We start from the raw sequence: 23,031 nt of genomic DNA, 5'->3' as shown, positions 1-23,031 counted from the left end.
GGCTAGGTCCCTAGGGTACGTAGCCGCCATACCAAGCGTTTTCGCTCCGTAGGGAACGAAACGGAACTGTCACTGTGGCACTAATATGCAAGAGTGATAGAGAGACAATGGCGTTTCGTTTCGTTTTCTACAAACGATTGTCATCTTGGCTAGGTCCCCTAGTGGTCGAAGAAACTAAGTACCTACGCGTTGAGTGCAAACAGTGGAGAGCCTCGTTTTAATATTGTTTATGGTATGGGAGGGAAACCAGCAGACGAATCACCTCATGAGAAGCAATCCAAGGACACCTGCAACCTGCAACACCAGAGGGGTTGCAAGTGAGTTGCCGATTTTAAGATGGGAGTACCCTTTTTTTTTCAGGTTTAAAGGTCACATCGGTCCGGAAATACCGCGAGTGGCAGTTCATTCCACAGTTTAGCTTTACGAGACAAGGAAGTTCCTCGAGACTGGTAGATTAGGATTGAGATAACTACGCCCCCCAGCCCCCAAAACCCCCCACCCACCCGTGGCAACCGTATGGTTGGTAGATGCACTCGTACAGCGTTCGATCCATGAGAGCCGAAGCATTCTTCCCCAGCACCGCAGCACCACATCTCGAACGCATCTATCCTGTGACGGATTTTAGTTATAACTTCTTGTCTGTATACATATAAGGATCCCGACCATTTTTCTGCTCTATACACGGTGTAACACGAGGAACCGGAAATATTTTAACCATCCACTTCTGAGGCCAAAAGGTGGATGTTTTTTTTTAAAGATTTGAATGTATTTGTACGTAAAAAAATAATGTTATGGTATAACGGATAATAAAAATGAATTTTTACGTTTTTTTTTTTGTAAAACCTAGCTTTGCAAAGGTAACTTTACTAGTCACTTTATGATATCTATCATTATGGATATTTAGACTACGCCCCACAATGGCATCGTCGCCATCAAAAAGGCGTTTTCCACTAAGTTATAATAAGAAGAAGTTTTTTTTTATTTGGTATTAACTCTGAAACTAGGCGAAATCCAGAAAAGGTTTTTTTTTAAATGTAATAGGCAGCAAACGAGCCGCCTGATGGGAAGCAGTCATCGCCGCCCATGGACATAAGCAACATCGGAGGAGCCACTTATGCGTTGCCAACCTTTGAGAACCCTAAATACCTGCTTCTTGAAGAACCCCATGTCATAGCGCAAGGGAAACACCTCAGACGTTTTTACATTTTAGTCTCTAAATGTGATCAGGACACTAGTTATTAAAATCTTTCGGTTTCCTCATGTTACACCGTGTAGACCGCAGAGTCAAGGTGTGAATACTGTGAACCCAAGATGTTTGACCAAACACATATTAATGTCTAGTTATGGCGTCTCTCGACTGTGCGGTCAGCGAATAAAACACCATTTCCCAAAAAGATTTTAGGGTAAACAAGAAAAGAATCGAATAGAAAAAAAGGTTTATAATGTCTACAAAGCATAAATAATGTCTACAAACATACATACATCATTGTAACGCCAAATTAAAGTATCTCGACCGAATTAAATTAACCTGTCACTAATTAACGCAACCAATTAAATTAATAAGGGAACTCTCCTTTTCGAGCACCCGCCATTGTAGTGGCGCGGGAGAAAACGCCATCTCCATTCAAGATATCGCCGCTGGATAACGGTGCGGCGCACGCGCATTGCCCCGTCTCTCTCCCACTTACGGGCAAACGCGCGGGTTAGTGCGGAACGGTCGCAGACGGCGGCTGGCAAGCGATTACTCGACTGACCTACTCGACCGCGCACACTCTTTCTTGCAACCAAGCGAAACCTAATTTCTGTAGCGTGAGAATTCGCAATGTACGAACGGCGATACATGTTTAATGAAAAACATGTCTTATCATGTAGATAATAAGGATGTTGAAGTGTTCTCAGCTTGGGAGGAGTGTACATAGCGAGTAATAGTTTGATATTAAGGTAATTGCAGGTTTGCGGCGCTCTTTACCCGCGAGGCATGTGGGTTATTTTAATCGAGGTATCAGTTTCTAGAAGGAAATGTGAAAGATTAATGTTCACTAGTTAGCGAAGTTGTTAGATGACTTTTCGCGTGACAGGTATTTACATGATTGAATATAGTATTCCTTAGAGTGTGTATATAATTAACTTACCTAATTAGACAGTATAAAAATATCGGAATAAAGCATTGATCATTTAGAAACTCTAATTCAAAATATGGGACTTAAAAGAATCTTATTATGTTCACAAAATACCATCAGAATAGTATGATTAAGTTTAGAGTACACTCTATCTAGTTGTTTCATCTACTCTACACAAAACTCTATCGACCCAGACTTAAAGGCTTCCATATTAACAACTTGATTGAGTGACCAATGTATACTCTTGTTAAGCATGACAAGTAGAAAATCTTGACAATCAATATAAACAAAGAGAAATCAATCGCATATAGACAGCATACAAAGCCCATTCACAATAAAAAGAGTAATTAAATCCGTAACGCAAGCAACTTTTCCTACAGGGTCGAGTACAGGTGCAAGAAATCATTCCTTAAGTTAAGTCCGGGCTCTTATCAAAACCAGTATAAGCACACTTTTTGATTATACAAGTTTGTAGCTCTCTAGTTTAAAGTTACACTGGTTGGCTAGAAAGTACGATTCTGTGTGGGAATATACGGCAAGGACAGGGCGAAAGTAGACCAAGATAGCCAGTTAGAGCCCAACCGTGGCCACGAGACCACGTGCCACGATGTACGCTCGCGAATCAGTGAAAGTACGATAAGATGCGAGTCGCCATCGCGTTGATATTTGTGGTGAGTTCGAAAGTGCTAGTGTCTTGTGACAAATTGTGTTGACAATGAAGATGTTGGAGCCGTTTGTAGACCGAAAGGCATACTCGCAATTTCATATCGTTATGCTCAACTGTCGAAGACAGAAGAGGTATCCTGCAATTAGCTCAAAAGTCACAGTTATCTTCAAATGGCAACTTGAAGTTTGCAGCAAACCTTTAACTACTTACTTCTTAGGGAGGCATATATTGCAACCTTATAAAGTACAGCACATTACAGCTCAAAGAATCTGGAAATTTTTGCTTCAATGAGCATTGATCATTAGGACCATTAAGGAGCCACAATAGATCCCTGTAGCCTTTATCACATTCATAGAATGGTTTTAGAAGATGGCGCGTTGAAAAATCAAAAGGCATACGCACATTTTCTAATCAAACACAAGTTTAACTCAACTTTCTTTCTTACTTTAACTCAACTCTCGGAACCGCAAACAAGTTAGTTACCTATAGCCTCAAGGCAATTAGCTGAATTCGTAAGTGACCACTGTATTCAATTAGCAGTATATATTACGACGCTGTCGACAACTGTAGAAGATGGTCTTGAAGAACAGAAAAGTAGTAAGCGAAAAAACCCACGTCAATTCAAAAAGGGGCCGGACTTCACTCACACATATCTTTAATTTTCTTCGGAAATGTAGGCTTAATCGCGATATTTTCCTTCACCGAAAAACTAGTGGTGAACATCTATTAAATGACACTCAGTAAGTATTATAATTACAAACAAATCACCGGGCCAGGTTTGGACTGACAAGGAATAATGAAAAGCTTTTTAAAACATTTGTACTTTTCTCTAGCAAGCCATGTTTTTAGTAGAATAAGATTGCAAATTTGAAAAATCTAGGCGCAAACGGACAAAACCCCATAAAATTAGTTCACAGTTCATTTCAAATGTATCTGGATTCATTCTACTCTCTAGTTTCTCTCTCAATAAATGCCAACGATGTCAATAGTATGGGAAACAACAGTTAAAACGTCAGAAGTTGACATGACACCCTTTAACAATACCTCATTAGCTCAACATAATGTTGTTTATGTTGAGGTCAACGAACCTCATTGTTGGGTGAGGTGGTTAACGAGGTTTGTTATCTGTTAATGATTATTAGATTTTAAATGTTTTACACGCCTGCAATCGGGTAGGGCCAAATACCTGACCAACCTTACCTTACCTTTCAGAATCTAACACATTCGATTCTAACGATTCCGGGGTTGGTCTCATAGTAAAAGTTGCTCAGTCAGTATAACCTATATATCCGCCCCGTAAATTATTGCAGGTAATTAAATAAACACCCTGTGTTAACCAAAGCAATGCCCCTACGTTTGACTTTTTTGATTTTTTGATTATTGTAGAAATTTGGTATGAAAAACAGATTTCATACTAATTTTTAAATGCCCCTAACTATTATAATAATAAAAAATCTAAAAGGATCAAACGTAGGAGCTGCGGAGGTGCTGCTGGAGGAGCTTTTTTTTTATACTACGTCGGTGGCAAACAAGCATACGGCCCGCCTGATGGTAAGCAGTCTCCGTAGCCTATGTGCGCCTGCAACTCCAGAGGAGTTACATGCGCGTTGCCGACCCTAAATCCGCCCCCCCCCCCTCGTTGAGCTTTGGCAACCTTACTCACCGGCAGGAACACAACACTATGAGTAGGGTCTAGTGTTATTTGGCTGCTGTTTTCTGTAAGGTGGAGGTACTTCCCCAGTTGGGCTCTGCTCTAGATCTGGAATGACATCCGCTGTGCTGTGTCCTACCACACAAAGCGAGATGACATTCACAGTGCCCGTACCTCTCTTATGGACGTAGTTTAAGGACGTACCCGGGTCCGGGGCTGTGGTTGATATACTTACAACAAAACGTGTGAACATATTTTCAACAATGTTAATATCCGGAGAGGAAAATGAGGGCTACCTTTGTATGAAAAGCCGATTTCGAGCGGGTTCTCCACTTTCGTTTTAAGTAATCTGACAGATCCATAAAAAATCACCACCATCACCACACTCACATCACATCACATCGCACACACACACACACATCATCACTTACCATCAGGTGAGATCGTGGTCAAACGCTTGCCTATCGTTATAAAAAAAAAACACATACATCTTTATTCACGCTACATTTTTCGTCACGTACTTATTGATTTCTAGACGCTACATAAATATATTTTATAGACAAAAACTTTTGGACTTTTATATTTTCTCCTTTAGGCTCTGCTATACAGTGTGTCCGTAGCCATTGGACAAAGCCGAAATGTACATATGCATTAGGGTATTTAGAACCAGTGTACAAAATATCAAAACAACCGGTGTAGCGGTTACAAAGAAATTAACAAATTACGATTTTGTACTTTGGAGCAGTCTGTATGTGTTAGTTGCTCCTGAGGTAATATCCTCGAATAATAGTATGGAACCTTCTTCGACCTTTTTAATTATCTTTTTTATTTATGACACTAATAAGATTCTGACTTTAAAAATGTCATCATTATCAAATATTTCGAACAAATTTTCAAAAACACTGCCAATGATTAATAGAGTGTGTTTCTTTTTGTTGTCGATTACTGCAAATAACTTTTGTTCGAAAACTTATTTTTTAGGGTTCCGTAGTCAAATGGCAAAAAACGGAACCCTTATAGATTCGTCATGTCCGTCTGTCTGTCCGATTCTGTCACAGCCACTTTTTTATCTTTTGTTCTAATTGAAAAAATATTAACGTTAGAGTATTCCTGAGAAGTAACCCTACGTGGGATTTCAAGGTTTGTCCAATGGCTAAGGATACACTGTATATAAATGTAAAATCAGTTTTCAGATTGTTCTTTTAAGGTAGGCCATAGACTGCTGAAGTAGTCTTTAGCATTTAACAAACAAAGTTGCCTGAGCTTACCCCTCTATCGAAAATCTCGGACAATGGTCATACTTATTGTATGGACTGACATTTATCTGACATGGCTATTTGTACGTTACGTACAAGCCAATACATTTGACGTGCCCCTCCCCCGCAAAAATCGGCAGAATCTTTTGTACAGAAAATTATAGACAAGCCGTCTCCAGTTGTTAGAGTAGAATTGTGGGAAGCACGTCGTAACCAAGTTAATTGCTTTTGAGTATACTAGCCAATTATCTTTATGAATAGCAAATCTTCATAAAATGACAATATTTAATATTTATTACTCTGAGTGATGCTGATGTAACCGCTTATTTTATTGGGCAACAGATGACTAACATCTATCTTCATGTCAGTTATCTCTTATCACACAATAATAATAAGACTTGCATATAATTTTTAACAAGAAAAATGTCTTCACTAAACCATCAGAAGTTTGTCTTCACCAAAAGTCCTCTTCTGAGAGAAAATCGACGAGTTACTTTATTTTCACAATTTTTAAGAGCTTAGTCGCTGAGCGATTGTGGCGGTATACGTTCGCAGAATTATCATAGTTTTAGTTAATACATGCTCTATAAGTCTTGTAAAGTAACTTCGCTTGCTCTGACACTGAATTAGCCAGCAAAATATTGCAGAAACCAGTGTTAAAAGTTGCCCGAAGAGGCTCCCTTCATACACACTCCATCAAAATGTGGTAAACGTCCTCTACGACCCCACAATCAGTACAATTAGGGTCATCAGCTTTCCCCACCATGAATTGTAATTGATTATGTAAATATATATTAGTTACTGTTATACAAACATAGATACCCAAATTCCTATAAATAGGTGTGCTGTGCCTATAATATTTGAAGAGTTCCCTTATCTTCTCATATATTAAGTACACCTTTGAAAACAAAAAAAAAATATTCCAAATTAGTCCTGTCTACGAAAAATCGGGGGCGAAGCGCGAAGTAAGAAACGGACGAAATTCTTTTTTTTTAATTCAGTTTTAGATGATTTTGACATTTAGCATAGAATGGCAATAATAAGTGGCACATTGTGACATAAGCCGCATAACGACACAAATGTGCTTACGTCAAAGTGAAAGTTTGGCTGGTTTTCACCTGCGCTCGCGACCCTATTTTGGAGCACACCTGTTACACTAGCTGACCAAATGTGTTAAGCTTAGCTACTGCTGTCTGCATGTAAGTATGTGTATTGGTTGTCGAAGAAAATGGAAGCTTGCTGCTCTGAAGATACATTGACCACTACCAAATTAGCATTCTTTCTCTGAAAGTAATTTTTAAGCCTTTTCTTTAGTTTGGTTTCTGATTTAGTTGGATCTATATTTGATCTTTTTATTAACAACGCAAAAATATTAAAATCAAGATCTCGATTAGTAGGTATATTTAGTATCTTATCGTAATATTGGAAAATTTCCTTGCTTGCCAAATGCTTGTCTTGCTTGTCTTGTCACACTTTTCATTCTTTCATAATCTTCATGGTTCAAAAGTTCATCTTTATGACAAGTAGTGAAGTTACTAAGAAACTTCATGATTTTTAACATTTATTAGTGGAACATGGACTAGAGTCATTAATTAATTCTCAAAGTATATTCTGCAGAAAGTAAAAGACGCTGTTTTTAAAAGGCTTCAATTTAAGCTAGATTTGGCAGCATTCAGCCACTTTATTTCCGAAGATAAGTCAAATTAATGACAAGCCGATTTTAGCTGTTACAAAAACATATTGCAAATTATTGAAATATCAATGGCTTTAATTTTGAAACTCGCCTTAGTATTGGTCCGAATTTGCATAGTGTCTTGTTCATTTACAAGGTTTCTGAGCGTATAAGGTAACTCAAAAATGATATCTGGCTGTTCTTGCGCTTCTTAATCAGGCAAAAATCAGACAGGGCGAATGATAATCTTGCCAACTATTTTCCTAACCGAATATTCAAAACTACAAAAGATCAAGAACCTCTGTAGGTACCTTGAATCTGAATCATTAGGATTCAATTACTCTGGGTCGTCCAGAGTAAAGTAAATGTAAGGTATAAGAATGGCTATGCGATAAGTGTAGCTACCCAATAAACGCAAGTAGCAAGGAGCGAATGTACGAAATCGCAATAAACACTAATCAATGTATAAACATGCCCCAACGAATAATAAGAAGAAGAGTGGGGTAATAAGAAGTATACATTTTGTTTTTAATTTTTAACTATATTAAGTTCAAAGATTATTAAATATTGTTTTTAAAATATATTATTCAGGGTTGGTAAATACATGCGGAACATAATGTTTGACATTATGTCTACCACTAACAGCAGGCAAATGCATTTTCGCACATATTCGGCGTTATCGTTATTTGTATCGGATGGTTGGTTTTAATTGTTTAAATTTCATCAGCTTGTTAGCATAGACACGTGATTTTAGATAGCCCCACAGAAATAAGTCAGGAGCTGCAAAATTTAGGGAATTTGGGTGCCAATCACTGTTACTGTTTCACGAAATTAATCGAGCAAACAACGTGTTTTAAGCAATACAAACATTTGAGAAAAAATTGCTTGCTGCTAGAGACATTTGGCAGAAATTATCTTCCGTATACAATTGCCAGCCCTGAATAACATATTTACGAAAAATATGTAATAAAGTCTGATGCAGCGATCGAACCAATCGACGCAGTGTAATTGCGCCATTATCTTTATAATCAAAACTTGTCGGACCAATGTTTTGATACGCTTCAAACCATCCTCCATCACAGTATCAATGACCTCAACTTAATGACAGCTCCATCTCCCATCACAACATTGGCTAATGTTTACATCAGCACCACATGACGTCACGACTTACTTTCACTTCTAACTAATGATATGTAACACTTTCGAACCTCCTTTGTTTTTTTATTAAGTTTCTCCAGATATTTTTTTGTTTGTATTAAGTCACGTTGGATCAGGTTCAGTTTTTTGTTATTAAATTGGTTGGGTTGTTGACTGTTTTGACAACAGGTTTTGAGAACACTGAACCAGAAATTTCTAGACTAGACTTTCTCATACGTAAATCAGTTCCTATAGTTAGTATCGACTATCGAACATCTAAGGCGATACCTGACTTAGTGCCAGTAGATATCATTTCGACGTCAAGTATTTTACTTGCGCCCACATATTGGCTGTTGGCCGAACAATAAGATCAAGTTTTATCTCGAGACCTGTACAATTATTAGGTATCTAGATTTGTCTGTGTGATATGTGGGTGTAACCAAGATCGACTGGCTTCGTTTTCACTTTTGGTCAAGATCCACTTTATTTATCTCTTCTTCAATCCATTGATGTTATTCTTGCCAATTCTCACATACCTAGTACGTATCCCGAACAATTAAAGAAGTTTACTATTTAGAAGTGTCTAACGCGATATTTTAAAAGGGGTTTCATTATTTTTACCTTATCCGGCCTGACCTGGTCATTTGTGGCCAAAGGTAGAGCAACCGAACTGGAACGTAGGATTAAAATAATGAAATAATATCGCGTTTCATCCGTTTATATCACTAAATATGTGTACAAAATGCGAGAGTTTAAGTGTTAGGTGACACTTATCGCTTGTAACAGTTGTAATCATGTCATAATAGCAACAATCACAACACATCATCCAGTAGACATAATGACCATCGCAATCTCACTTAGATCGCTTAAGATAACAATCTCAGTGTGCTTAACCGAATCGTGTTGATTTTGTTTACCAGCCATCGCATCATGGATTGACTTACACTGTTTTTTATACTATAGTAAACACCTCTATAATGGAACAGGCACCAGTAATAGAATGGTATAGACAAATCCTGTAAAACAAGTATTTACCATCAGTTTTTAATCGCTGGCAATATTTTACCATAAACAAGAGCCAGAGATGCTTAAGTTTAATTTTTCATTGATATTTGTTATTTTGTAAATGAATGGCGCCATACATTCCATGACTGGAGCAAAAAACCACAGTTTTAATTCGTTAATAATATTGAAACTAATTGCAGTAGCTTTCATTAAATACAATACATAGAAAACATAAAGGACGAATTGGACATTCAACTTTTAAAGCGTTAAGCGGTAGAAATTTTACAGGTGTCGGAGATATATCAAAAACACTCCAAGTTTTCTCTTAAATGTTCCATGATTGGTGCCGTTAACATACGTCAGTGGAAAACAGGCTTACGACAGGCCTGAAGTTAAGCAGTCTCGTAGCATATGTGCGTTGACGACCCTAACACTCCGCACCCTCGTTGAGCTCTGGCAACCTTACTCACCGGCAGGAACAAACACTATGAGTAGGATCTAGTGTTATTTGGCTGCGGTTTTCTGTAAAGATGGAGGTACTGCCTCAGTTGGGCTCTGCGCAACGTAACGTAAAGCAACTGCTTTACGTTACTTGAGGTTTGATTTCGCAGATAGTTCCTGTAAGGAGAGGGAAGTTTAACGTCTTGTCTGTGTATGATCAGGATTCTGTTCCTAACCGAATTTTTGGTAATCTTTTTGCAATTTTTCGAGAACGATTTTTTCTGCTCAATATAGCGCAAGCGACATTTGAACCAAGCGATTTTTGATCGTCAAACTCTATGAAACGTTAATATTTAGTGTTAAACTTCAGTGGCTGAGGATCTAGCACTGTTCATATGACATTCAGAGAAAGAGAGAGTACCTAGATGGAAATTCGAAAATGTTTGATGGGGCATAATTGAATGCATTGGCTAAACATTTGGCAGGTGCCCATTCCACAGGATATTTTTCAGTCAAAGTGATTTGCAAATTGTAATTAGTGAAAATAAAAAGAGAGATAGGGAAACTGTTTCATCTTAAAAGAAAGTTGACAATGACGATAGCAATGAATCTAGTATTTTATTGGCATGACTGGTGGGACAGGATAGTCTTATGTATCTTTCAGTAGGAGTAATAGAGAAAGCGTTATTATTGTTTGTCCTTATCACAGTTTCATTTTGTTTTATTCCCCACCGTAAATTTTAGTATGGTTTATGGTGGGCAACAAATAACCCGACCAAATTACGTAGGTTGTTTTTGGTATGTTGTCAGAAATTTTAAAACGTGTTTTTAATTTTGTCGCATTGCGTATGTTCTGTCCCCAACGGGCGCACGCGGTATAACACATCTATACGCTCCTATCCATCTTGATAGTTAATCTTCCACTAGTTAGAAGTTACAATCCACATAATATCTTATTCCGCTACTGATATAAATCTGCCGCATGTCCTATTGGACCTATTCAAACATATCATAAGTCGACAGTGGCAAAACACATGTTTATTGCAGCTCAAAACTCATCTCAGTACACGCAGGAACGCGCAACGGTAACGCATGCCCACACGGCTGTAAACATCTTCTTTTTGGAGGAGAAAGCAGCGCGTACGTGTGCGTGGGTATCGTGCTAAACTCTGCCAAATTACGATTCACACTTGACGCATCGAGTCGGAACACTATTCAATACAGGAATTAGAGTTTCAGCCCATCATAAAAAGAACGCCCCCGATCCACTAATGTGGAAATGCCCATACCTATCTACATTTGTTTTTTTTTTTTGCGTAGGTATAAGCAATACCAAATATGGCTCTGCTCACGCGCAATCATAAGCGCAAACGAGATGCATTCAAAGTCCTATCATATTGAATTGAGATTGAAATTGTTATCTATGGTCAAATTGTATAATGGGTCGAGGTTTTTAGATTGATTATCTGTGGTAGCTCAAGGTCTTCTATAATCTACGATTGAAATGCATTAGATATATTACGTTGTGATTTGTGAAAATCGAATAACATTGGATTTTTTTTTTAATATTTCATTTAAATTTTAATTAGTAATTTATGTTCGTTATTGATATATGTAAAATATCCTATAAAAATATCTACGACAATGTTTAGCTCACTACGCCTAGAAACCAAAAACTATTTGGAAGATACTAAAAAACAATGTTGGCCAGGCAAATCAGCATTTTCTTTATATCATGCTGTTTACAAATTGCAAATTTCTTAAGAAAAACGTAGGTTGAATTATGCACGTCTAAGTTGCATTAAATATGCAACGTCCTTTACAGGCAAAACTTCCTACACTCTCAGATTCACGAGGAGTCATCCATCCAAGGCCAAGAATTTATGTGTCTTAAAACCAGGACTATAACCGCGAAAATCGAAGTTCGTCAATTGCAGGCATTTTTCTCTGTCACTCTAATTACGTCTTAATGAGAGTAAAAGAGAAAGATCCCCACAATTTGCGAATTTCGGTTTCGCGGTAGGCCCCCAGGTCTCTCATTGGTTTTTTGGACTTAATACTGCCGATTTCACATGAAGTTTTTCAAAGATTAAAACTTCTATACATATTTCAAGTGAACTTATTATTATTAATTCACATTAAATTTAAAACCACAGTACCGGAACAGTTTTTTTAGGTTACGTTAGGTCCACGTCATTTTATTTTTAAAATTTGATTTTTTACGTTACCTTTATGGTGCGTGGTGTCGTTCCAAACGAGTAGGGATCTTCAATGATATTTTTTTGCTAAAGCGAATAGGTATACTCTGGTACAGCGACCTTGTCAGTAGAAAAAGGCGGCAAATTTAAAAAAAAAATTGTGGTGAATGTCCCGCCTTTTTCTACTGACAAGTTAGGTGTTTCAGTATATTTTCGGAAATATTTACATGTAGGTATACCAACTGATAAAAATCATAAGCAAAACTCTTTCCGTAAGTACATAATTACATCTATAATAAATATTCCCTAAAATTTATTACGAGTACTATAAATTTTTATACCTCATCAACAGTACACACTATAGGTACCGGAATGAATATCTACTACTAGACTGCTTGTTAATATATCGAAAGAGAAAGTGCATCCTTATCAGTCTCGTCCATCAATCAATGTTCCAAAAAGGGCGCAAGAGCAAGTGTTAATGTGCATATTTTATTGATGCGCGTGCGCAGCGGAACTATAATTCCAAAAGATCACAAGTACTAAGAACAATGAATGAAATGATGGCCTATTTTATTCTAGAAATCGACGAGTTGATTAGTCCCTTTTTCTTCGTGGATAATGGACGTCATGGATTTTTAACACTAAGCAATGGTATTTGAACAGAATGAGGGCTACCGCGTTTAATTTGTCCGCTAGGGGCGCTAGTGTCTAAGACACTAGGAGTCATACATCCTCGGAGGTCTTACAAAATGTCAAATGCATAGAATTTTTGGAGGTTGTAAGCTTTTTATCGCGAATTTTCACTCCTTATTCATAATTATGGTTAATCTTTTTCCAACTTTGATTTGTCATGGTAAACATTAGATAGGGGAGCGTGCACGACTATCACGCAACCTAGTGTCCGCAAGTCTAGGGGAAAACGTCAATTCACTACATCTTATAAAACTACTCCAAAACTAAAAACTACTGAACGGATTTTCATACAACTTTCATCTATCAATAGAGTGATTCTTGAGGAAGGCTTAAGTATATAACTTGTTAAGGTTTTGTATAAATTGTTTGAAATATAACGATGTTGTCGGAAAAAATCACGCTGGCTAGGAGCTTTAATCGAAAACGCTGCCTAATCCGTTTGAGCTATAACAACACAATGTATGGTGGGGTTGTTTCTCATTCATAGGTCTACAAAAAAGTCCGCGATGTGAAATGTCTATCTTTTAAGGATAACTTACTATATCCATTCTTAACTTCTAGAAAAAGATCACGTAATATGTGGCATTTGCAAAGCTATTTACATGGATACATTATTAACAATTATCAAAATAAATACGTTAGTCATATTAAGCATTTCATACAGATTACAATGGTCCCTTACACCATACAATTTAAACGAATATTTCAGGAGTAATCGTAAATCAAAGTTTCATTTCGAGCCATATAATTGTACGAAATGTTAAAGACGCTATCCGCAGTTAGTTCAAATTTTTACCACCTTATGCGCTGGGATCGCTTTACTTACCCCCACCATGCACTTCGCACGGTCCCAATAGTTCAATGAATGTTAGTGGCTTTAAAGAAGTGCCAACTAAAATATATGCAAAATTAATCATGTTGAAAAAACGGCAAATTTCGACGTTAAATTACCTTTGTGTATTAATATACAAAATTGTTTTTTTTCTAAACGTGTTGTTTTTTTTTTAAATAAGCGTTACAGAATTTGAGATTTGTTTTTCTAGACCTACATCTACAGTGGCGCCAACTGTTAAGCACAAAAACGGTAGTACGTATTGAATAACTGCGAAAACTAGCTTTCCAATAAACTTTGTGACTCTTTCAATTGTATGTTTTAAAAATAAAAATGTTTTACTACTACTACTACTTATTTTCGACGACCGGTTTGACCTGTTGGGTAGTGACCCTGCCTACGAAGCTGATGGTCCCGGGTTCAAATCCTGGTAAGGGTATTATTTTATTCGTGTGATGAGCATGGATATTTGTTCCTGAGTCATGGGTGTTTTCTATGTATTTAAGTATTTATAAATATTTATATATTATATATATCGTTGTCTAAGTAGCCTCAACACAAGCCTTATTGTGCTTACTGTGGGACTTGATGTCAATTTGTGTAATAAAAAGTTGATACCAACATTCGTTGTATCCATACAGCGGATACAGCGAATGGTTAGTATGAACTTTTGATGGTCGTTATTCGATTGTCTCCGATCGAAAGCAGTGGAACGAGGATGTCATTACGGCTCAATTAAGCGTGGGCATTTACTTTCGATAACAACGGTGGTGCAAGTCATAAGAGAAAGTCTATAGGAGGTCTAACCAAGATCACAATCGGACAGCGACGAACGCAAAATGAAAGGAAGAAATATATAACGTGACTAGAGTCAGATCAAGCTAAATTGGCAGCGATTTTCATTACCCAGCCTGTGCAAGTGTTAAGTAAACGTCATAATTTCATAGATGTTTGACGTTTAGAATAACACTTGCACTGTCTGGGCTATGAAAATCGCTGCCAACTTATCTTGGTTTGACTCCACTTCGGCGGGAAGTTTCCAAAGATAACAAAAGTCTCGAAAATTGAAAAAGTCACGTTCAAATTCAAAGCAAAAAACTGAAGTTTAAATTTTGGAGATTAAAGATTTAGTTTACCATGCTTTTTGTAATGCAAGAGGTTTTGTAATTTTGAAATATTACATCAGTAAGTACAGTAGAGTTTATAAATATGTATACATTTCTTCACCTTAATGCCTTACAATAAGGTGAAAAATGTACAAATATTTATAAACTCGAGTGTACATAGCTCCTTTGACTTGTAGCTACTAACCTATCAGTAAGAGAAATATTCCATTAGGAAACAGAAAAGAAAAATATATTAAATAAGTTTATGGAACGTTGTGTTGTGACCCGTGATCTCAGGGAAGGAATTCACTTTGTTGATTGTGGCCGCGTTACATATTAAAGAGGGAATAGGGAGGGTCAGCGTGAAGGCGGGATTCCACGAGTAAGCATATTCAGCACAAAAATGCTTGTGCTGCACACTACAGCACACTGTTCGAATCCCGCCTTATGGCTCCAAAGATCACGAAAATCTGAGTTGTGGGAGGTGTCGTACACCGCTCCGCTGTTTCGATATAGTCCCATATGACCGCCGCCATACAAGAGGCAGGAAGAAGATAGGAATGATTTATTTGAAATAATTTGAAGGCACCTATTTTGTGCCGGCGGACAAATGGGAATGCACCGCTGTTTCCCGTTATTTAGACCACACAAATACACAGGTGTCCCGCGATCTCATGACGTCGCGATCTCGCGACCCGCATACGTTTATCATTTATCTTCTACATTTACATCTATAAGCTAACTTTAATAACTACAGCTTCCTCATAGCCGGCCAAAGTGTTATAAGTGATAAACTTTATTATCTTAAGGTACCGCCACAGAATAAATAATAGGACTACCGTACAGGAATGACGCTTCCTACAAAACCGAAGATTGACAGCGATTCAGGGACGAATCTTACTGTCTCTTTGTAATGTAATGCCGGCCACTATTCCTTTCGGCTATTTAGGGTTGTCAAAATCCAAGTCATTATCTTATCTGTGGTTGTGCACGCAAAAGGACGTCAAGTTGTGCCAACCCTAATAATTGCTCGGAGCAAGCCGCGAGAATGCCCGAGCGCTCTAGTGTCTCCCGACTGACACCAGCACCGCAAATGTGAAGGTGGAAGTAAGGAATACAATCTCCATAGGTGGAACTGTGTCCAGCTGTCGGCTATAAATAATAGTTCCAAATCTCTCCAGAGTAGCGCTAGTGTAGCTAAGAGGTGAAATGCTCTGTCTAAGTTTTGAATTTTATTTTCAAGTATTCTGTATATTGTTTTCAAGTATATTGTAGCGCCACCTATTTAAGGTTTTTTGACGGACACTTTTTGGTACATGGAGATTGTATTCCTTACCTCTACCTTCCACACGCAAATGTCGAAAATTCGGGCATCGACATCGATTTTGACATTTTCGGTAACTCTCGTATAGCCTGGATAGTAGGTACCTTTGCCAGTGTTAGCGTATAAGACTCATATTAATAGGGTTGTTTCCAATTTTTTGAAACGCATGTATTACGTTCTATATTAACTAAAAGTTGCCCTAAAATTCAACTTTTATACTAAAAATGGCTTTAAATATGTTAAATTAACAAAATATATTTTGACAGGTGCTTTCGCGCCCAAAACGCTCATTGAAAATTGTGTGACGTCACAGTTTACGGTTTGACACATAACTACTAGAAGAAACGAACTGTCAACTGACATTTGTCATTTGTTGTTTATCGCCTAACTGTCAACAGTGTCAATCCGAGAGTTGTGACGTCATCAGAATCTTCAATGACGTTTCGAGTTTGGTCACGTGACGTGTGGCAAAAGATATTTTAAATTCAATATTTACAAAAATATGGTCATTACAGGTCCCCTAAAAGTAGTTTAACATGTTCTTATAATCCAAAAGAATTTATTGGGATACAATTCTGCCCTATTGCCACAATAATGACCATTGTTTCCGTACCTGTGTTCCTATACAATAGAAAGGGCATTAAAATCTTCAACATCAGTCCATTTTTATCTCTTAATTTAAATTATACATTCTGCGATCTTAACAGCTTAAACACTGTATTTCCAATAAATCTTGCTTAATAAAAACCCGACAACCTGCAGGTGCGAAAGCTATTAAACACAGAAGTAACAAGCTGTTAAACAGCACCCAAAAACGTATCACGTTAATTACAAAAACAACCTTACCTGATGGCAACATGGTAAAATTTTGTCTGTGGCGCAAATGTGTCGTTGTTCCCATCCGCTTACCGAACATCGCCTCAATTTCCAGTCTTATGTAGGTAGGTATGATGTCCAAATATTTCGACAAAGCGTGAATTTTAATTCTGTTCACTTCTCACGCTCGTAAAGTAGGTTTTTAAGTCGCGTGTAAACGGCATAAAGTTACTATTTATGTTCTAGTGCATAAATTAAAATCATCTATTATGACCTCGTTTTGTGTTGTTGTTGTTATTGTTGTTGTGTGCCTTGACTTAGCAATAATCAGCAATAATCAAGTCTAAAACCTGCCATAACAACTGCCACTGCTGACACTGACAGCCAATGCGCTCTTCTCACGGAACCATGTTTTTGCGAAAAATTACCGTCCAGCGTACGACAACGAAAAGCTTTTTGTCTCTCTATAGCAGTAGTGATTGCCAAAGTTGAGTGGACTCCCACCCACCTAAAAAAACTGCCAAATTTGGGACCCACCTCTTGGGCGTCTTAAATAGGGAGCATGAAATATTATTTAAGTATTAGTACCGGCAGTTAACCCGATCGGTGGTGGCCAATTGGGCATGTCGTCTTATATTTCATGGCCCACTCCGCTCGCGACCCATAGTTTGGGAAATGCTGCTCTATAGGGCTTATTTACACTTATCCTGCCGTCGGGCCTTTCGATCGTGACCGACGTCGGCAATGTCGGCATCGACGTCGCGCCCGAGCAAGATCATTTTCCAGTTCACGAAATATAAGAACGAAATGTAAAAAATACTTGCCTAAAATGTTAAATGTTTGATATTATGCCGTTTAACAATTTGATTACATCAAGAAATATTTTAAACGAATTTAGTCAAATATTGTAAAAGATGTGCTGATATTTGGTGAAACGGAAAAATACTCTTGCTCGGGCACGATGACGGGAATGACATCGGGCCATAGCGAGTGTGGATGTATTTCCCTGAAGATAGTCCTTTTTCTCCAAAATATTTATTTACACTTGATCCAATTTTAAGATTTAGGACAAACGTAGTGATTATATGCTCTTTGTTTAGGACCATGATTTTGACCGATCAAAATATCAAATGGATGCAAGAATGATAGCTTTGGACGCTAGTGCGTTTAGGGGCATTTTTTTTCGAGCATTCGTCGAATCTGACCATAAATCTAAATTTGGTGATTAAATTATGTACATGTGGAAGACAGAAGAGATTGACGCCATTTTTTTCCTGATGAAACCGGTCGATTTGGTCATTCCGTCTGGATTAATAAAATATTAAATGTAGCTACATTTATACTGGTTAATAAGCGATTATTCGGTAGGTGGTGGGAGTATAAGCTGTAGTGATGTCAATGATCTTTATCTTCTGTCTGGGTAATTGACAGCCGAAACTCGTACAAAACAAACAGATGCCGCGCCGGTTTGACCGGAATCGGAAGATTGCCCAGTGAAATTGATTTTAAATCAACATTAAAGAAAATAAATGTATTGAGATATAAGTAGGTACCTAATAATTAAATAATAAATAAATAAAAGGTTATAGCCGGTCAAACACATTTGTTAGTAGAAAAAGGCGCGAATTTCAAATTTTCGCGTCTATTCTTCTACTGACGATAATGGGTTGACAAATGACAAAGTAATATATATATTATGGAAGGTGGAGGTAAGGAATGAAATCTCCATGTACCAAAAAGTGTCATCAAAAAACTTTAAATAGGTGGCGCTACAATACCTAGAATGCTTGAAAAAAACTGCTTACAAAGTTTTGTTTCCATACTTATTTATAAATTTTAATTCAAATCAAATATGCTAAATCTCCCTTTTTCTTGCAAGTAGGTGCCTCACGTGGTGGGGTACGACTACGCGTCAGCGTGCGCGCGACCGCAGCGCTCGGGACGCGCGCGCGCCTCCGCCCCCTGCGATCTCAGTAAGCAGAGCTACTGCACTAGTCCGGGAGAAGCTTACCCGTGGCACGCCATCAGGAGATTCGTGAGGGAAAACCAGGTAGACATCTTATTGATCGTTTTATCATTATTGAAACATGACGCTATTATTAATTTAACTAGTCTTAATACTTTCCTGGTTGTAGTCAGAATTAGCCCATCGTTCTAAATTTAAGCTTTCCGTGTTTAATAAGTAACAAGCCTGTTTCATTAATTTCAGGGTCTCATGAGAAGAATGTATGGCGAGGAACGTCACATATCAGTTTTAAAAGCAGAACTAGAGAACTTTATAGAAGACGATGAGGATGAAAATGTTAAAAAGACTGCAGATTTCGCCGAAGACATAATCAACACTAAAATGATGTACACTAAGAACAGCCACGGACGTGCCATGAAAGTAAAACCCCACTTCAGACCAATCCAATCAAATTCCAATAGGAAATCTGATAACGATACTTTAAGAGTAAAACCATTAGAGTTTGACGGTAATAACACCAAAATTAATAAGACTGGGAATAGAAATTTAACTGAAATAACAAGTAATGAGACGGTATACGAGGACAAAGGTATATCTTATAAAACTAAGCTTGAAAGCATTGCTAACATTGAGCTTAACAATTTGGATCCGGATGTCATAACGCTTGAAGCTGTAATAAAACAAAGCATCGAAACCAATAGCATTTACCCAAATTTCGGAAACGTCAAAGGTGAACCAGTAGCTTTAGACGCTAAAAATAGCTCATCGAATAAGAGCATCACAACAACAACAGAAGCTATTCTCAACTCAACTGAGACAACAACCGTGGATATGCAGTACGACGATACGACCACAGATTCGGGTAAAGACGCTTGGAAGCCGATGACACCTGACACTTCAACTTTACCCCCGACACTTCTGTTTTCAGAGCACGAGAAGGTTAAGACTGACAGGATAGACACCAATGTCAACATTGCCAACAAGAAGAAGGAAGAGTTTCATCCAAAGCCTGCACAACCAGAAGCTATGCGGCCTGCAGTTATAAAATTACGAGGAGCGTAAGTTCTATTGTTCAACAACATTATCCATTTCCTAAACAATAATACGTGCATGAAAATTCATGGCCAAGACTTTTGTTTTTACACTACTTTAGCCTGTATAAATATGCCCAGAACTAGGTTTTTGCCAAAAGTTACTAGCTCATCCTGCTAGTCCTATTTGCCTAAATGAGTAAGGTTTTTTCACAGTCTAAAATAACCCCCTATATCTACGGTTATTATGGGTCACGTAAAATAAGTTGACTTAAACATTGTAACAATTAAAATAATATGAATCATTTGTATGTATCCGATAACGAAGAACAGAAGATATCTGTTTAATACCTTCTTTCTCAGCCAGAGTAATGAATAAAGGTGTGTTAATACAGGAACGCATGCGAGTCCAAGGAGGAGATGGCAGCCCCGTTCTGGGCGAACAGCACGCGCGGTGAGGTTCTAGCGCTGCTCAATATGTATCCCTTCGAGCAGTACATCCATCTGGAGACCTGTGTAAACGAGAAAAAGCAAATGTATTGCAGGGAGGGCTGCAGGTTTGCATCTTTTCACTACCCATTATCGAAATTATAAACCGTTTATTTAAAATAACCCTTCGAATGCCCAGGACCCTTTGAGGCGTCGATAATTATATTTTGCGCGTAGACATAGCGCCTAAAACTCTTATAAGTACAATTTATCGTTCTATGTAATACTCACGTTTACTCGCGACGTCACGTATTACGTAAATACGTTAGTTAAACCACAAAATTAATTACTTTCATATATTAGGTAGTAAGACTCACGAGAGTTTAAAATTCGATTAAATATTATGGTTTCTAACTTTCGCGTAACAAACGCATAAGTACACCAACATTGTGTAACAATGTTGGTGTACCTATGCGTAACATTTTATTGTAGGCGAGTACAAATACTACTCTTTTTTTACGAATACTAAAACGCGTTAGGTTTATCGCAAAATTTTAGTACTAATAAGTAAAATTGTAGTGGACCTACTACTTATATGAAATGCTCCAATAAGCCATCAAATCGAATCAAAATTGTTTATTGCACTGTTAGCCATTGTTATATTATAAGCTTACCACAAAAAAATTGATTGAAATTTCCAGATGTGAGCAGCAATTCCGCCTCCACCGACTGCTCGCATACGACCCTCGCAATGAATGCCGCGGGATCTTTGCCGACTGGTTCAAGTTCCCAGCTTGCTGCGTCTGCAAGTGCTACGACGTCCCGCTCGAATTTCGCGCCCGCTCCCCACGGATACTGCACCCACAGTACGGGGAAGAAGTGAAGAGAGTAATATATGAAGACGTAGCTAGGGACTGGTATATGTCCGCGTATGATGATGAAGACGATCTCTTTTAATGTAAGCGTTTGATTTTAACATACTCTTTGACATTGTAGAATTTGCCCAGTTGGAATGGATCCTAATCTACCTCTCAAAAACCACTGCCATCTAATATTCAACCAAGAAAGGAACCACTGGCCTTAATGTGATTGGGAAACATAATTTAGAGAAGCTTAAGTACAAATACTAAATTATCTGGGTTTTTCTTTAATAAAATATTCGACTGTTTTCTAAGTTGTTCAGACACTGGCTATTGATATAGCTATAGAATATAACAAAATGTTTAATTCTCTTTATTAGTTAAAAACTGAAATATTTTTTTATTTTTTTTATTTTATTTTATTTCCACACATACAATTATCATTACAGGCTGTACCCAATGCGATAATGTAGCAACAAATTAAATATACAAACAAACAAAAAACAAGTACCTATATCTAACAACTAAATTTTTAACCTACATACTACCTATTCAATATAACAAAGAGTATTTCGTATATATGTCATATACGAAAGAAAAAGTGACCAAGTCTTCCAGTACTCAGATCCAACCACCGTTCCACGCCTGGGCACTGGAGTCTTTAGTCACTTTTTCTTTCGAATTTAACTGTACACTGTATATTTGTGTATTGTGTGTGGTGTATATATATTTGTTTTATTTGTATCTTTTATGCTTTCAGGTACTGATTTTGGCAAAGTAATATTATCTTTAGCAGCAAAGTGATAGGCAAATCAAACTTCTGTATCAGTAATGCTAACTTAAACTTAAACCCACCTTGTGATTAGAGTCAAGTCAGACCAAGCTAAGTTGGCAGCGATTTTGATAACCCACACGGTGCAAATGTTTTTTTAAACGTCATACTTCGAGCGTCGCGTCAGGACTATCAAAATCGCTGCCAACTCAGCTTGGTCTGACTTTAAAATTATAACTATATGTATATTCTGTAGTTGAAAATTGTTTTTATTATTACTATTAAAAATTGTTTTTATTTTTTATTCCATGGTGTTAAAAGACTATTAATAGAACACCATTCTCGAATGGTACTTGTATTTTGTGACTGTAAATCGTATGCTCTCAAGTCAATTAATAGGTAATTTATGAAATGATTTTAATGTTATGTCTTGTTGTTACTAACTTATAATAAATAGTATAAGTAGTTTATTTTAATTAAGGCTAGTGTGTAAAAAATAAACGTTGTTGTTCATCTGAAAATTTAATAATAATTATTATTATAAAAACTTGTACAGCATTTTTTGTTCAACCTATCCTAATACCTATCCTTGACCGTACTTGAAAAGTGTGTTATTTTGCCTAATCAATGTTCATACAGCCGGTCAAACAACTTTATTATTAGAAAAAGGCGCGAAATTAAAATTTTCTACGGGATGTTAACCCTTCGCGCCTACATTTAGCTGTGTGATGTGGTCGCTAGATAAGATTGACGCCAATTTAATTTGTGACCAAATTGTCAACTTGATTGTATCGGAGAGATCTGAAACTATTATTTATAGCTGACAGCTCGACACTTTTGCAACAGTTTTACCTATAGAGATTCTGTTCCTTGCCTCTACCTTCCATACCCTAGCCCTTACTAAAGTGCCAATTACATCCACACTTTATTAGGCCTGATATAAGACCTGATTTCAGGCCCGAGATATAATATTTTTCCGTTTCACCACATATCAGCATATCGTTTACAATATTTGAAATTTTAAAAAATGGTCGTATGCAAAAATATCAAAC

At 37.4% G+C, this 23,031-nt stretch overlaps 1 protein-coding gene across 4 annotated transcripts; it reads left to right on the top strand.

Annotated features, from left to right (window-relative positions):
- The first annotated feature begins 1,483 nt into the window (after positions 1–1,483).
- On the top strand, positions 1,484–22,814 carry LOC133526457 (protein spaetzle 4). 4 transcript variants are annotated; one of them, XM_061863109.1, is made up of 8 exons: positions 1,485–2,278; positions 2,323–2,791; positions 18,804–18,971; positions 19,131–19,395; positions 19,816–19,945; positions 20,314–20,475; positions 21,049–21,305; positions 21,968–22,814. In XM_061863109.1, the coding sequence occupies exons 2-7, from the start codon at positions 2,762–2,764 to the stop codon at positions 21,302–21,304; spliced, it is 1,011 nt and encodes a 336-aa protein (XP_061719093.1). In that variant the 5' UTR covers positions 1,485–2,278; positions 2,323–2,761; the 3' UTR covers position 21,305; positions 21,968–22,814. The 4 variants fall into 4 exon arrangements, with proteins under 4 accessions (XP_061719091.1, XP_061719093.1, XP_061719090.1 ...); XM_061863106.1 differs by having other exon boundaries at positions 19,131–19,945; XM_061863108.1 differs by having other exon boundaries at positions 1,487–2,278; positions 18,801–18,971; positions 19,131–19,945.
- Positions 22,815–23,031: the final 217 nt, after the last annotated feature.

This window comes from Cydia pomonella, chromosome 16 (assembly GCF_033807575.1).
Source record: "Cydia pomonella isolate Wapato2018A chromosome 16, ilCydPomo1, whole genome shotgun sequence".
Lineage (NCBI taxonomy): Eukaryota > Metazoa > Arthropoda > Insecta > Lepidoptera > Tortricidae > Cydia > Cydia pomonella.
Note: the sequence above shows the minus strand (reverse complement) of the source record. Positions and strands in the feature narration are given on the sequence as shown.